This window comes from Botryllus schlosseri, chromosome 5 (genome assembly GCF_051294905.1).
Source record: "Botryllus schlosseri isolate E-star chromosome 5, Bs_hap1, whole genome shotgun sequence".
NCBI lineage: Eukaryota > Metazoa > Chordata > Ascidiacea > Stolidobranchia > Styelidae > Botryllus > Botryllus schlosseri.
The window spans coordinates 28,024,718-28,036,228 of NC_137240.1; the positions used below are offsets into that span (position 1 = coordinate 28,024,718).

At 42.1% G+C, this 11,511-nt stretch overlaps 1 protein-coding gene across 2 annotated transcripts in view; it reads right to left on the reverse strand.

The window, feature by feature from the left end:
• The window catches only part of LOC145439577 (kinesin-like protein KIF9), a 32,370-nt gene extending 31,403 nt beyond the window's left edge, over window positions 1-967 (reverse strand). For both annotated transcript variants that reach the window (XM_080317076.1, XM_080317075.1), the window contains exon 1: window positions 798-967. In XM_080317076.1, coding sequence (XP_080173202.1) covers window positions 798-890 — 93 coding nt within the window. In that variant the 5' untranslated portion in view covers window positions 891-967. The remainder of the gene's footprint in view (window positions 1-797) is intronic.
• Between the last annotated feature and the right edge of the window lie 10,544 nt (window positions 968-11,511).

An 11,511-nucleotide genomic window follows, 5' to 3' on the forward strand; every position in this document is an offset into this window, starting at 1 on the left:
AAATGTCAATTCACCCACTAGCAGTGACTAAGAAAACAATGAGTACATTTCATTCAAAGGCGCTGAACCCAGGTCCGCGCATACCTAGGAGCTTTTTTGGGTATGCGGCATACCCATAATTCAGTTAGGCCTGAAACTAGTTAGTGAATACTGCGATTTAGAAATGAGCAATGTAAATAAGCAATGGATTTCGTAATACTGCTCTTCACGTGAGCAAACAAAATCCGCAGAAATCCATTGATCAAACGCGACTAATTAGAAGACGCGACAAGACCAAAACCTTGATATTGATGTCCAAGGATGTCAACCCTGGCCGCAGATAGATAGATGATTTTGATTCGCGCTAATAGTAGAACACAACGATCAGAAGATGTCTTGCAGGCTCTTGATATCGAAAGTTTTGACTCTCTCTGAAATGAGTGCCACTACCTACTGAACAAGAGTACAGAACAGATTTTGCATTTGTGAAAATTATTCATTTAACTTTAGTTTATCAGCCGTTACTAAAGATGCGTATTCGTTTTTTCTCGAGACGGAGAGACTGAAATCTCGTGATTTATGAAGCAAGTATATGTGGCGCATTTTCTTTAATTTGTCTAGAAATCTCTGATTTGCAATTCCATCACATACGGTACCTCCGTAGCTGAACGAAGAAAAGGGGATGCTGAAACGCCAAGTTGAACTCAATCTCGAGTTATACATTCCTACTGGCGTTATGATGCATTCACAGGTTCATAGTCAAATAATACGGTCAAAATGTGCAGCGAAAGAAAAATATTATGTAGCCTGTTTTATACCTTTTCATTAAGAAGAAGGTCGATCATTCCATAGGCGAAGTTTGCTGTTGGTTTTGTCCTCACATAAATCTTCACTCCCTTCGGATTAGACATGTTTGATCGAAAGCTACGAAATGGAGGCTTGCAGACTTGATAAATCAGTTACAGCAACAATACGAAAACCGAACCTGTCAGAAAAATATCAGTAGTCAGTACATGTACTGTCGTTGCTATAGTATCGACTACTAGGTGGCAGTATTTCTAGGATAGGAGTTTTATCATAGAATGTAAAAATGGAATGGCAGCGACCGATTTTGCAGCTTCGTTCCGCTTCACTGAAGCTTTACTCAGACTTATTTTACGGCAGCTACTGTAGGATTTATGGCAATCCAAAAGTTGTCTTCCAGAGCTCAGAACTTACTGAATCTGGTCTTGATCGAAAGCTACTGTTGCACTGATTCCGAAAATATCAATCAAAATACGATCAGGCTCCGTACTTAGATGATAAATCACCCTCAACATCTAAAATCTGCATTGTTCAGAACAATCGGATGAACGCAAAACAATGACCACAACAATGACCCATTGCGGCTCTTCGATTGTTCGGACAATGCCGATAATTCAGACTTGAAGGGCGAATTCTAAGCGGCCCAGTGCCTGATCATATTTTCATTTACATTTTCGGATTCAGTGTGACAGTAGCTTTCGATCAATACCAGATTCAGTAAGTTCTGAGCTCTGGAAGACAACTTTTGGATTGCCATAAATCCTACAGTAGCTGCCGTAAAATATGTCTGAGTAAAGCTTCAGTGAAGCGGAACGAAGCTTCAAAATCGGTCGCTGCCATTCCACGTTTACATTCTATAGTTTTATGAATGACATGTGTTTGCTGCAATCATAGCAATTTACACCGTTGTAAATTGCTATGCTGCAATATTGAAGTTCTGTACTTCCAAAAGCCTATTTAATGGCATTTTTAGAAATTGCCGTAACGTGCGCTTCACAACGAGTCTCTACTCACGCTCAAACGGGTACATTACAAGCAAAGGATTGCTTCGCGATACATTGTACTTGAAAAGTAGTTGCAGGGATGGGCCAACGCCGATATGCCTATTTCTATAAATCTTGCGTATTTTTTCTTGGGGGAAGAGTACCCCAAAATCAAAATACTTGGCAACTTGAAATCGCGTAATTTATGCTAATTCAAGAAATTATTTTGGGCCCCCTTTGAGCTCACCCCCCCCCCTAATTGGGAGGGGGAGGGGTTGCGACAGTTACAGCCCTGCTCACCACCATGAACTAAACCTCACCAAAACAGAGAGACTCGCATCATGGCTAGTTTAAGCAATAATTAGATCCGAAATATCAATAATACAGGTGCCAGAAAAGGTACTATGATATCGAAGTATTTGAAAGTATGGAATATGTATCCATAGTGTCCTATATGGTGTCGACACAAGCAAATCTCACGGTTCAATGAAATTGTATCACGTCACAGTTTCCATTTGGCTACAGGCAATTTGACGGTTATCTTTGACCGGCTTGCCGAGCAATAAATTTGATGAATCGGGTATCAATCGAAAGCTGACTCTGCACTGATTACGAAAATATAAATTTTATTCCACTCATGGTCCTGGAACCCCCACAATCAGCCCCAAATTATTCATTGTTGAGTAGATTGGCAGTGTGACGCAACAATGCTGTCAGGTGAAACGAGAGAGAAACTCAAGAGCAAGGATGCGGCCGAGCGGCGAGAGTGGGATCAGCTGACGTCGCGGCAATAGCTATGTGCAATCGCGTCGCAGAGAAACGCTGCGCTGTTGATACTTTTTCTATTTGCTTTGGTTGACTTGACCTTGACTTTTAAGGGTAGAACTGGGTCCACAGATAATGTATTAGGGCCGTACCAATTTTCGCGCATTATCCTTCAACTGATAGAGATATTTAGTCTACGTCTAAATTGTCTACATTAGATATGTCACATTATTATGATTATCGATTGCCTTAGCCTGCTAGTTGCGTAGGGCTCCAGAGACGCGTGGCGCTGTTGATACTTTCTATAGGCGCTTCGCTAAAAGCGAGCACACATTACCAGCCTTTCCTTGATTTGTAAAGGTAGAACTGGGTCCACAGAATGTATTTGGTCCCTACCAATTTTCGCGCAATATCCTTCAGCTGATAGAGATATGTAGGCTACGTCTAAGTAGTCTACATTGGATATGTCAGATTATTATGATATCGATTACCGTAGCCCGGTTGTTGCGTAGGGCTCCAGAGATGCGTGGCGCTGTTGATACTTTCTATAGGCGCTTCGCTAAAAGCGAGCACACATTACCAGCCTTTCCTTGATTTGTAAAGGTAGAACTGGGTCCACAGAATGTATTTGGTCCCTACCAATTTTCGCGCAATATCCTTCAGCTGATAGAGATATGTAGGCTACGTCTAAGTAGTCTACATTGGATATGTCAGATTATTATGATATCAATTACCGTAGCCCGGTTGTTGCGTAGGGCTCCAGAGATGCGTGGCGCTGTTGATACTTTCTATAGGCGCTTCGCTAAAAGCGAGCACACATTACCAGCCTTTCCTTGATTTGTAAAGGTAGAACTGGGTCCACAGAATGTATTTGGTCCCTACCAATTTTCGCGCAATATCCTTCAGCTGATAGAGATATGTAGGCTACGTCTAAGTAGTCTACATTGGATATGTCAGATTATTATGATATCAATTACCGTAGCCCGGTTGTTGCGTAGGGCTCCAGAGATGCGTGGCGCTGTTGATACTTTCTATAGGCGCTTCGCTAAAAGCGAGCACACATTACCAGCCTTTCCTTGATTTGTAAAGGTAGAACTGGGTCCACAGAATGTATTTGGGACCTACGAATTTTCCTGCAATATCCTTCAACTTATGGAGATCCTTCCGTCTAAGTATAGCTAGGTTAGTTATCTATAATTGCATATAGCTATTGCCGCGACGTCAGCTGATCCCACTCTCCGCCGCTCGGCCGCATCCTTGCTCTTTAGTTTCTCTCTCGTTTCGCCAGACAGCATTGTTGCGTCACACTGCCAATCTACTCAACAATGAATAATTTGGGGCTGATTGTGGGCGTTCCAGGGCCATGAGTGGAATAAAATTTATATTTTCGTAATCAGTGCAGAGTTGGCTTTCGATTGATACCCGATTCATCAAATTTATTGCTCGGCAAGCCGGTCAAAAATAACCGTCAAATTGCCTGTAGCCAAATGGAAATTGTGACGTGATACAATTTCATTGAACCGTGAGATTTGCTTGTGTCGACACCATATAGGACACTATGATGTATCAAATATGGTATGGAACAATGTTGCTATGGTATGGAATATTGCAAGTATAGTATGGAGAGAGTAAGGCAAGTATGGAGTATGGAAGAACCTCGTTCCATACCATACCATGCCCTGGTCACAGCGGCTGTTTGTGTTCTCGAAGTTTTTATTCTAGTCATAGTTATGGCCGACGTTTCCATTGTAACGGATTTGCCAAATGATATTGAAACTGTGTCGACACCATATAGGACACTATGATCCGTAGGATAGTTATCTATAGTAGGCCTATCACAGCATTGTCGGGATTCAATTCGGTGTGTCTGGCGTAGACGTATTGGAGATGTCCTACTATGGATATCAACAGGAATATGGCCACAGAATAATAACATCGAGTTCGATGCATGATTGACACGAGTCACTGATTCGGTTACCAAATACTTTTCTCGGACTAGCAACGCCACAATGTGAATGAACAGTTTTATTCCAAATAATAAACGCATATAATCAATCGACCAAACTGTGTCAGGAAGAGAAGCATATCGGGTTTTGTGTCGGGCAATAGCTTCCTCTCTGCTAATTTTGATTATGCTGCTAGTATCAGTCAAAGCCTGACAAGTAACGGGAAAAACTAATAGCTAACAACTCTATACGACGAAGCAGAGATTTGGGATTTCTAATCCTAATCCGACGCACTGGCGTAGCAGCATGTGCTGCCGCCCTGGCTCTCGCTAAAAATGACGCCCCCCCCCAAGTAGACCGCAGCAAATTTCGACATAGATTCATGTTCAAGCAATCTTGTCAATAAAAATAATTACAAATAATATGCCGCGCCTCCGCCTCACCGTCTCAACGTTCATAAGGTCAAAAATAATAAAGGCAAGAAATAGCGAACGAATGTATTGTGCAAATAGAAAATCAATAGCCGCCTCAAAGCAAAATCAGCGATAATATCCTTAAATTCAAGTTTTTGAACGTATTCTCTTTCTATAGACAGAATGGATAGAGCTGATAGCCGATCATCATTCATGGTAGAACTAAATACGACTTAATCCGTTTGAGCTTTGAGAAGATATCCTCACATAGCTCGCAATTGAAACAACAATGATCAGATAAAGTTTCAGACACGAACATAAATATGGCAGTGTTGGGATGACTCGAGTCATGACTTGACTCGAGTCAACTTTTTCGTATGACTTGACTTGACTCGAGTCAATTTGGAAAAATGACTTGACTTGACTTGACTCGGAGCAAACTTTACGAGTCCATTTCAAGTCATTAAGTAAGCGGTGTCGAATAAATCACTGCATGTTGTGTATGTTCGGATTGTTCGAGATACGCCGGTGTCACTTATCTTCTATGTGTCACTTCTATTTGGCATGAACATTGCGTAAGATTTACTGTACAATTACATGCCGTGAATTTTCGAAGTCATCACCTCCATCAGGCGAATCTGATCACGTATGGTGAGATAGGATAATGGCAATATGCAAGCGATTCGTTTAACATGAAATGGTTGTCGGAGCATGTGAAAACGGAAAAAATAATTGTAAAATTAGTTGAGAATTTTTCTTTTTCGAGAGAGAAAGGTCTGCAAAATATGCCTAGAAGCAAAATATGGAAAAGAATAGCATACATTTTCCTAGGAAAGCCACCGCACTCGAACTGAAGCCAAATCACCCTCAAAATATGCACCAAAGCACTCGTGCGATATCCATGATGTCGAGGTTTATCGCCATTGCGTGTGAATGCTTCTTAACCCTTTGCGACACCACAGAGTCGCACGTGTGTTATGGTGCATATCCCAAAAATGTTTAAACGCGGTGACTTTCTGAAAATAAATGCCCTCAATGGCTTAACTTCAAGTCGAGACCACATAATGTTTAGAGCGTAGTTCCCATTCGTCACTCATAATGTGATGATCTGGTGGCATGCAATAAAACTAAATGTAAATGCTCTACTTTGATTCTATCAATGAATCATGTAACTCGAATGGATACACACACGTCTGGGTTACCCCAAACCCCCCAATTGGGGGACCCGATCTCAAAGGGGAGCCAAAATTATTTCGTGAATAAACATGAATCATGGAGTATTTTTTGGAAATTTATGCAACTTTTTCAGAGAAGAAATGACAATTTGAAATCGTGTACGTCTTACGTTTGGGCGATTTCAAAATCTTCTGACACAGCAGATAGGAGGACACGAAATAGCATCATATACCGAAGTCATTATACCAACGGGTACGCCCGAAGATGTTTGATTATTATTTAGGGGTCCTACCTTTTCGAACACACTTCACTCGATCAGCTCTACCGGTAAATCTAATTACGTGAGCAGAGGGAGGATAAATATTAATAGCAATATATATGCAATTCCCGATCATATTGACCGATTCAATCATGAATTATATAAAATTTTAGCGCTTCGCGCGTCAATGCTATACACCCACTAAAGGGACACCTAATTTAGATGGTAAGTGGCGGCAAAAAAACGTAGGGGCCGAGGGGGGTCTGGGGGGCGAAGCCCCCCATAAGTTCGGTTTATCACCTTATGGGGGGCCTGGTTGCGCACTGTTGTTCATGGGCCTGCGCAGTGAGTTGACGTATTTGCGCAGACTCGTGAAAAATTAGAGGGAACATTGGTTACAAGGTTCCTCTACTGTTAGATCACAAAGAAATTGACCGCAAATTAGAAAATTAATGTAAATAGTAATGTATCTCTGTTTCTTAGACGGCTCAATTCTTACGTTGCCCAGTGTTCACATTTACCAATCCTCTTGTATGATTTAAAATTTAAATCGAACGAATATATTGCGTGCGTTTATATTCTCACGGATGTGTAGATGGGTAGTGTAGGCTATTGTACCATATCAATTTGTTGTAACTTCTCGAAGCTTCTTATTAGGTCCTATATTTTGGTTGATAAGAACTGACTGTAGTAGGTAGCTGTACATACTCACGTATCAGTTCTGCGTGTGCGTGAGGGATACACCGTCGTTTTGCATTTATATTTAACTAAATATTCGTAATTTGATTAAGATAAATGATTTAATAATCTGTCTTTCACACAGCTAGCAAAATGTAATGACTTTGAATCATCTCTCGTACTTCGAAAATTCAATTTGACTTGAATTGTGACTTGACTCGTGACTTGACTTGACTTGACTCGACTTGACTCGAGTCATCTCCAAAAAACGGGTGACTTGACTTGACTCGAGTCACCTTTGAAAATCGATTGACTTGACTTGACTCGAGTCAAAATCTGCAATGACTCGTGACTCGAAGGTAGTGACTTGATCCCAACACTGAAATATGGTGTCGAATCAAGTAGCTTTGCATTAACTTAACCACTGTAAAACATCAAACGCTGTTGCACTACGATCAAACGCTCCGCACCAGCCTCTATTGTCCCTTTTCAAATCTCAAGTTGAGCAACTTCATATGATCATATCTTAATTTGTGTACGACTGTACGTCCTAGAGGCCTCATATTGGTTTGTACGAAAAGCTAGCAATCTTCTGATTTATACGATCCCTAATTCGAAAGTATAAGGCATGACAATTTTCGCAGCTAACTCCAAAGAGTCCACCTCGTCGTCATAAGTGCTTCTAAAAGCGCTGGTGAATAAATTGTGACTTTCGCTTTGCAGCAGCGCGTGGGAGTTCAAAAACCCAAACATATCATTTAAGTGTTTGTTTGTTTGTTTTGGGGCATTCATGGTGTTTGTCGACAACTATGGTCATTTACAGAAGGCCGATATTCTTAATATTTTCCGTAACTGCCGACTTATCGCACGGCCCACCTCTAGGCTTTTGTAAGACACCGCTGACGCGGATGAGGTGGCGAGGAGGAGCCTAGGTAACCTCCAACACTTAGGTATCGGAATTCGGAAGTCGACCTCGGTCGGACTCGAACCCGCACCCATTGGTGTTGCAGCCGCGGATTATACCACTGCGCTATCTCGCCATTTAAGTGGTGTATGCCGGTAAACCTAGTTTCAGCTTCAAGTTTAAATCTGTCCAAACAAAGCTTGAAACATGCATCGTCTAACCTTTTCAACAACACTGAGGCCAGCTTCGTCTGATTGTTCGCCAGACATATTCTCCTTTTTCTGCGAACTCTCCGAACAATCGGCCTTGACGGCTATTTCGGAATGGTTCCATCGCCATGTTAACATATTAATTCATGTTTTCGGAATCAGTGCGACATTAGTTTTCGATTGAGACCTGTTTGATTAAATTTTAGCTCACGGGACGCCAGCTATAGGACTACCAATTACGCTTCTATTAGCCGGCTGTGTACACTGTGCCGATCGAGGTGGTGTAATGGTGATGCGTCCGGCTTCTTGATCGGTAGGTCGTGGGTTCGATCTCCGGCTGGGTCAGACCAAAGCCTCGAAAATTGGTATCCGCGGGTATCCCGCTCGACGCTCAGCAATCACGGAGGGGCCATTCCATACACAGACAAACGATGTTCACATCAATACCTCTTCAAATCTCCTGAAATTTGGTACACGCAGAGATGAGCTTATTCCAAACAGGATGAACTTCATTTTATGAAAATTGGACTTTGGGGTCAAAAGTTGACAATTTTCTGCTCATTTCGGGTCTGCACATTTCAGGTTTTATTAATGAAATATTCAAGAAGGTGTAGCTAGATGCTGGACTACAGTTGAGATACGGCACTTGGATTTATCTGAAGCTTTTGTCTGATCGTCTATATTTCCGAGTGAAATTTAATACCCTGGAGGTTAGGGTCAAAGGTTAAATTGAGGGGGAAATCTAAAATCAGTCAGGCGTTACACGATTTAGACAGCCGATTGCTCAAAAACATATTAAAATATTTTGGAAAAAGGATCTTAAATGAAAGTTTGCTTCAAGGAGAATTCGTTCATAGCTGTTTGATTTTGGTTTTGAGACTGTAAAGTGATGAAATTGCAGTTTTAAGAGCACACTTCATTTGTACATGAAAATGCAGTACTAGTAGGGCGTGTTCGGAGAGAGAGAGAGAGAGAGAGTCTTTATTTTTCATCAAACCAAAATACATAACACACGGCAGTGGTGGTGGTACAGAAAATATGCATGCACAGTATTCGGTATTAGATAGGAATGATCGATAAGACCGTGAGGGTCATCTAGTCTGATCACACCAGCATCAAACAGGTACACTTGACTCTAAACAGTCTGGCTGTAAAAAAAGTTACAGTAGTTAAAAAAATAAAATAGAAGAAAAATTAAACGATGGTAGCAAATGATCAATGAAGCAATGTCTGGGCGATAGGTAGGGCAACAGTGTTAGTGTAACGATAAGAGGTGATCAAGTAGGGCTTTTTTGAATCTATCATAAGGCAATTCACGGATATGTGGTGGTAATGCATTCCAAATGATAGGTAGTAATATAATAATATAATATAATAGATAGTAATCGGACATCGAGTCTGGGGTGTGTTTGGACTGTGTTGCCATTCGGACCTCGTATCTGGGGTGAGTTCGGACTGTTTTCCCCTCGGACATCGTGTCTGGGGTGTGTTCGGGATATCATGTTTTGGGTGGGTTGGGACAGTTTGCAACTCGGAGATCGTGCCTAGGCTTTGTTCGTAATGTGTTGCCATTCGGACATCGTGTCTAGGGCGTGTTCGGACATCATGTCTGGGGTGTTACGACTGTGCTGTCACTCGGACATCGTGTCTGGGGGTGTTCGGATATCATGCCTGGGCAGGGCCGTAACAGCACTTCGCCAGCCCTCCCAAAAAAACGTTGGTCTTGCCCCCCCCCCCCATAGGTTGATGAACCGAACTTCTGGGGGGCTTCACCCCAAGACCCCGTCAGGCTGTTCGCTTATTACCGCTACTTACTTATCCTCTACATTGGGGGGGGGGGGGCGTTTAGTGGGTCAGCTTTCCTCGCCTAAACACTCGAAGCACGAAAATATGCTATAATTCATGATTCAATCGGTTAATATGGTCGGGAATTGCATATATGTTGCTATCAATTTTATCCTCTCTCTGCTCACGTAATCAGATTTACAGGTAGAGCTGAGTGAGGTGTGTTTGAAAAGGTAGGACCCCTCAATATTCTAATTAAACATCTTCGGGCGTATACCCGTTGGCAGGAATGAAACAGCACTTCGTCAGGCCCCGCAAAAATCTAGGGTCTGGGACTCCCATAGGGTGATAAACCTACCCCCATCACCTTGTTCGCTTTTGCCACGAAATGAATTGTATACTGCTTAGTGAACCATTGCGAAGCGCGAAAATTTTCGAAAATTCATGACAAAATCGGTCAATAAGATCGGGAATTGCATATATATTGCTATCAACTTCTTATCCTCTCTGCTCACGTAATCAGATTTACCGGTAGAGCTGAGTGAGGTGTTTTGGAAACTGTAGAGCCCGTTGGTATGATGGTATTTCGTCACCTCCTGCTGTCTGCTATATAAAAAATATAGAATCGCCATCACGTAGGCTACGAAAACTAAAAGACGCACACGATTTCAAAAATAAGGACAATCGACAAATTAGATTGGCATTTAAAAGCGTTTTCCTACATACTGTGTATCTATACGAGGCGTGGCATATCACTTTCCATACTTTCGCCAAAAAACCTGCTCCAGCAACTCCTTGTTGTCAGAAAGTGCTTCATTGATCTCACGACCGCTCAGATCTAGGTTTACCTTTACTCGGGGCCGAAACAGCACTTCGTCACTCCCCCATAAAAGCAATACGATGGTCTTGAGCCCCCATAGGGTGATAAACCAAACTTCTTCACCTCGCTGCGATTGGTGGCGTCAACCAATATGGGAAAAGGCTGTACACCACGTTCAGACAAAATCCTTTTTGAGTCTATGGAGCAAGACCTCCAGTAAAAAAGCTTGTAGTATTGGTCCTGGCCGAAGCAAACTCCTAGCGATGTTATAATCGGGGAATATTGCGAAGTGCAATCGTTGGTGAGAAATGATTGCTGGTTTTTGTCAGCATGGAATGCCCCAGGTATCCTCAGCAGCAGCGGGCACACTTCTTGTGTTTTGGGGTATCAATATAAGTTGAAATAGCCGTCTTTTTCATATGGCCTCCAGGTCAATGTCCAAATTGCAGATATTGCAACACAGATACCAGAGGAAAATGATCGAAGTTCTGTAGTTGTTGAAAATAAGACAGAATAAGGACGCAAGTCGAAAACAAGGACATTTCTTAGAAATAAGAACAGTTGAGTTTTCTAAGATGTGACAGTAGTAGGCGGCCAATGAGCGAGCGCCACGTGTCCAGCCACGCCTTATTTCAAATTTAAATATTCCCGAGTATTTTTTTTCCATATTTTTCAATTTGCCGTCTTACTCGAATTTCATTGGATTATGAAAACGCATCCTCGCCGAGAATTGAACCGAGGACCTTACGACTCCGATATGAAAACACACCTTCTCCTGGAATCGAACCGA